Source organism: Alosa alosa, chromosome 1 (genome assembly GCF_017589495.1).
Source record: "Alosa alosa isolate M-15738 ecotype Scorff River chromosome 1, AALO_Geno_1.1, whole genome shotgun sequence".
Taxonomy (NCBI): Eukaryota; Metazoa; Chordata; class Actinopteri; order Clupeiformes; family Clupeidae; genus Alosa; species Alosa alosa.
Window position 1 is genome coordinate 41464606 of NC_063189.1, and position 5482 is coordinate 41470087.

General features: G+C 42.3%; 1 protein-coding gene across 2 annotated transcripts in view; it reads right to left on the reverse strand.

Annotated features, from left to right (window-relative positions):
* The window catches only part of LOC125306981 (protein FAM227A-like), a 13886-nt gene extending 8703 nt beyond the window's left edge, over nucleotides 1-5183 (reverse strand). Inside the window, exons 1-10 of one of the 2 annotated variants that reach the window (XM_048262775.1) lie at nucleotides 4445-5183; nucleotides 4161-4300; nucleotides 3861-3946; nucleotides 3521-3593; nucleotides 2993-3096; nucleotides 2268-2411; nucleotides 2024-2122; nucleotides 1274-1378; nucleotides 987-1116; nucleotides 517-624 (exon numbers count right to left, since the gene is read on the reverse strand). In XM_048262775.1, the coding sequence (XP_048118732.1) occupies nucleotides 517-624; nucleotides 987-1116; nucleotides 1274-1378; nucleotides 2024-2122; nucleotides 2268-2411; nucleotides 2993-3096; nucleotides 3521-3593; nucleotides 3861-3946; nucleotides 4161-4281 (970 nt within the window). In that variant the 5' untranslated portion in view covers nucleotides 4282-4300; nucleotides 4445-5183. The remainder of the gene's footprint in view (nucleotides 1-516; nucleotides 625-986; nucleotides 1117-1273; nucleotides 1379-2023; nucleotides 2123-2267; nucleotides 2412-2992; nucleotides 3097-3520; nucleotides 3594-3860; nucleotides 3947-4160; nucleotides 4301-4444) is intronic. The other variant, XM_048262693.1, reaches the window with a different exon arrangement.
* Between the last annotated feature and the right edge of the window lie 299 nt (nucleotides 5184-5482).

Genomic DNA, 5482 nt, shown 5'->3' on the forward strand with positions numbered 1-5482 from the left:
TTAAAGGTGCCATGTGTAATGTCCGCCAAAAAATCAATTCATACTCCACATTCCATAAAAGATTGGGGCAGTAAACCTCCAGAAAGCTAGTTGGTCTACCCTAGAGTAATAACCAAGACACGTGTATTGCATTTTGGCTTATGTTGCCCGCATACCGCCTCCCATGGCCGAAACTGGAATTATGACACCTGTCGGGCTGTGGCTAGTAATTTAGCATGCTAATTCAGGTTGATATCTCTGCAGCACTATACCTTGTCATTTTTTTAATGACATCATCGCCCTTATTTCTTCTCATTCTTTTGATGCGTGTAGCTCATTTTTTGGATATTTTTACCTCAATTCTTACACATGGCACCTTTAAGGGGGGAAATATAACAAGCATAACCAAAGCAACACCCAGAAATGAGCTTCAACAGCTCAGGGAAGATGATTAGGGTTGGGAGGAGAGGAGGACGGGGGACTTCATTTAAGGGATTTTAAACCTCCTCACACCCCCTTCTCTGAATGACGACCCACCTGGCTCCTTTTTCTCATTCTCGGCGGTGAACTTTCTGCTACCGGCTTCCTCTGGCTCCAGGGCCTTGAAGTCCCACTTTTTGAAGACATTAGGAGCAGGACAAACCCCTGGGGAGAGAGAGAGAAATAGAGATAGAGAGAAATAGAGAGAGGGAGGGAGGGAGGGAGGGAGGGAGAGAGAGAGAAAGTGGGAGAAGGAGGGAGAGGTAGGGGGAGAAAGAAAGAGAGGCAAGTAGACAAGCTAATTTACATCCAAGACACACTAACCTACATTGCCATCTGCTAACAGGGAGCTCTAATAGTGGTGGAAGTCATTCACAGCATACAGAAATGTAACTGAACAACAGCACCAAATACACAGAGGTGGGGGCATGAAAGCCCCTTGGCTTTGATACGTGTTTGGAAACATGCTGGCATGCAGTTGGGGCCTGAGGGTTCTTAGTTTCCCAAAGTGGGAGTTGCAATTTCACCTTCTGTCCACTGGTAGGCAGTAGAGCACAGCATTTGGAGGAAGGTGCCGTGGCGTATAGTGCTGCAGGACTGGGGGAAGCAGCAGCAGAAGCAGCTGTATAGCGTTTGGCTTAGGATGCAGGGGAACTCCTGCACAGAGGAAAGAGTGTTTAGGCTCTGTCAATGGGATGGTATAGTTATGAAGTTGTGTGGGGGTATCAGCAGAGTCCCCCCCTCTCTCTCTCTGTCCCTCTTCCTCTCTCTCTCTCTCTCTCTCTCTCTGTGTGGCAGTGATGAAATCATTTACCCGGAGAAAAACATTGCTGATGCGTGATGACTGGTTGTGGGTAAGGATTCTGATGTAATTCTCTGCAATTCTAGAGAACAAGCAGTCCTGTACTTGTCCATCTGGCTAAAGGATAAACACACACACACACACACACACACACATTTGGGTGATAGATAAACAGAAATACAAAACACACACACAAACACAAACACACGCACAAAATGCCACTGAAAGGAGAAGAGAGAGTGCAGGATTGCTTATTACAACTTTAAAATATTAATAATTTAATAATAAAGTGCTAGAGTGTGACCTGGAATTTTAAGATGTCATCTCCACAAATGAAAAGCTGACTGGTGCATTGGTTTTATTGAAAGGTGCAACTGACAGTTTTGCATTTGGGAAACAAATTGTCAGAAGGAAGGAAGGAAGGTAAGATGCCCCAGACATCTCAAACTCTAAGAAACTGCTTACTTATTTTCTGGCAGAATTATAGTGTGTGCAATTTCCAGACTCTTTTGACAAGTTGTCAGTAATACAAAGATGTGGTTTACTATGCTAATAATCTTTTGGGGAAAATACATATTATCATTTCATCATGTCATCGACTGTGTTGTACTTTTCAAGATGTTTTGATTTTAAAATGGTCTTAACAAGTGTCTAACAGTACCTGCCCTAAATACTCAAATCATCCTCTATCATACTAAATAGGAGAATGAATGGTTCCATTGTAGACTCAGACAAGGCATGCAGTGGAGAAAGGTGACTCACCTGGAAGTTCTGAAGAAACAGCCACCAAAACATGTCAGTGACAAAATGCTCCATAAGGACAGAAGAGAGGTTGCTTTGAAAAGCAGCTTTATATCTGGGCTGTGCAGATAAAAAGAGCCATAACTACCATCTTTCACAGTGCCACTAGCATCAACACATCAATAAGACAACTTGAGTTTCCAAGCAACTTAAAGGATCAAGAATGGAAAGGAACATGATGAAGGTGAGACGTGGCTGTAAGTACCTTGTGGCTGAGACCTTGTTGAGCGCGCACCACTTGGGTGACAACGGTGGAGAAAGGTGTGTGGTAGGGCAGAGGCATCGCGCCATCTTTACTGAAGCCTGGGAACTGGTAAAGCTCCACCAGCTTGGGCATACCACCTTCATGCTAATAATAATAATAATATTAATAATAATAATAATAGTAAGGATAATAATATGAACAATCAGAAGTGTAGTATGGATAGTTTTATGCTCTCACAGCAGACTAAAGCTTTAGGCATGTTTGTTTTATACATGATACAAAAGCTTAATACAGTCACACAGTCACCCTGGCCTTGAGTATAAAGTATGATTATACTTTCCGTGCAATTTTGGATAACAGCATTAGGGAATAAGTGCAGGCTCTTTGAAGTGGATGATGGAGCTACAGAGTTCATTAATGAGTGCTGTAACCACATGCATTAAAAAAGATGAACAAACAGATATGCTTCCTAGGCTGACAACGGAAGAAAAATTAATTGTATTTCTCTGACATGCTAGATATATGGTCGACAAAACCTTCAGGAATTCCTCGCCACACAGTTTCCAGATACTCCATTCTAACCTCAATGCTATTCTAGGATACTCTTGCTGGGTCTTTGAATGATTTCAGTCAGGTCATATCTATTTTTTTTCTTTTCCTCTCTCTACTCTATATCCCTCCATCTTCTTCTTAATCCCCCTCCATGCTGCTGTGTGACCCCTCACCTTCTCGCTGGACGTGTTGCTCCGGCCCTGACCAGGCTGAGGAGGCGGAGGGGACTCCTGCTGAAAGCCACTGTGGCCAGACCAGGAGAGACTCTCCTGTTTGTCTGAGAAAACCAAACACAGCAGAAGAGAGGGAGGGAGGGAGGGAGAGAGAGAGAGAGAGAGAGAGATTTACAGAGCTTTATCATGACCGCCACAGCAGTGAAAGTTTTGAAGAAACCACATAAAGACACACATTTAATTTGTTATTGTAAGTATAAATCAATGTTACATTACAATCAATGTTACAGTATGTTATACAAAAAATAAAACAGATAACTGTTAATGTGAGGCTGTTGCCACTCAAATGAGGAGGCTAGCAAGATAGTAAGGGGAAGGGTGTGGTAGAGAGAGAGAAAAAGAGAGATGTAGCCTACTAATTCTACGGACTCTACTGGCCTCATCAAAAGTCTATCTTCCCGGTCATCTGAGGTCCTGTTCCACTGAAGGTAAATGTGGTCATCAAAGCTGATGCTGCTGTGCTCTTACCTTGAAATGTGGAGGTGGGCTGGCCAGCCTGTTTTGGAATGCTTAGTTGGGTTGACTTTTTGTCTTTAGGAGCCTTGAATGTGTGAATAATAATAATAATAATAATAATAATAATAATAATAATAATAATAGAGAAGAACTGTAGCAGTAAATTAAAATAACCTATATCTACAATCCACAGGTGGGGGGGTCTGAATGTCTTACGACCAATCAAATCTTTAGCTTTCTATAGAGGGTGATTATATGACCAGTCAACCTATAGCCTAGCTGCAATCTCTTGAAGTCACGCGTACTCTATCTTGGAGACAACGCGTCCAGTAGGGATGGGATGATTGCTTACCTGTGTATCTGCGCATCCCGCGTTTGGTAGGAGGGGGAGTGAAGAGATCCGGTTGCTGAGTTCAGTTATAGACCCTAATAGACAAGCTGTCACACAACAGTTAAGGACATAGATCCAGAGAAATGAAAAGTAGCCTATCAGTATCCTGAGCCAAGAGTTTGTTTTTTTGTTTCGTTTTACCAAACATCATAGAAAATGTCTAATGTTAAGGAGGGCTAAACACATACAAATCAATGTTACAAAATATGTGAAAATATTCTAATATTACAGAGAAGATAATGTAGCGTGCACGAAAGATACACACTGGTTCCTGAGATGCTTTTTGCAACTTTTCCCGTTTCTGCTGAGCTGAGCCCGGATTATCGCATACATTTTCTAGGTAAACAACCATAGGCATGCACACGGCGTTGATCTCTGCCATCTCACCTCAGCGCTGCCGCCTACAGATAAATATTTTCATAAATATGTTCAATAGACCTATTTAATTGGCTTTTATTGTCTCAGAGTGGAATGACACCAATTTTGTTAACCAACACCACGATTTGTCAAAACGTTTTAGTTTGGTAGCCTACAGCCTGACTGACCTGCATTAAAGACTCGGTATCTGTGGATCTCAGGTAATCCGCTCAATCTTTGCTCAAATTCGTTGTCAGGACGATTTCGCGACAAGTATTCTACTTCCTGTTGTATTTGCCTAGAATCCAAGAGGTATGGTTACTGAGGATACAGTGACGCCAATCTGTCAACAAAGTCATACATCGGCATGTATTTATTCTTTGCGAATCATGGAGAGCGCGGAGGCCTGTGGATTCAGAGTAATGTCTTGGTTGCTACATCTGTAATCACGTTTAATGTTTTATAGAGAACTGTTTTTCCTTCAATCCTACAATTATTGACATGTGTATAGATATATATGCAGGCTTTTAGTAGGCCTAGCCTATGCTATTTAAAGTAGCCTAGGCCTAAAATATGCTTACAAGTAGCCTATAAATAAAATTGTGGTTGCATTATTTAAAAATAAATCACCCAATATCAGAGTGAATCTTATTTTCCTCATCTTATGGATTCTGAATGAATTTATTTCCTATCAGCAGCTGCTGTGGTTACAAAACTCTGGAAATGACTTTGGACAAAAGCGTGGCACAGATACTGCAGCAGGCTGTAGGTTGGTGGAAAGTCTGTGGTCTTTTTCTCATAATTGGCAGACAGAATAATTGGTAACTAGGCAGCTGGCTTTCCCTTATGATTCATGGCTGTTTTGAAACACTGGTCAACAAAGAGAAAGTATGGAGATGGAGAATGGTACATGTGACGTGTGTGTGTGTGTGTGTGTGTGTGTGTGTGTGTGTGTGTGTGTGTGTGAGAGAGAGAGAGAGAGAGAGTATGTGCGTCAGTGTCTGAGTTCTGTTATTATTATCTTTGCCGTCCACAATCAAATACCTACAGCACACAGCTTGTGCTTATGTGTGTGTGTATGTGTTCATGTACACTCACCCCTTTTGGTTCCCCACCCTTGTTGTCTGTAATCCGCTACCTGTCGGCAGATCGTAGACGGCTCCTCAGAGCCTCTGCTGTGTGAGACAGGAGGACCCTTAGCCTCCACCCACCACCACTACTATCTC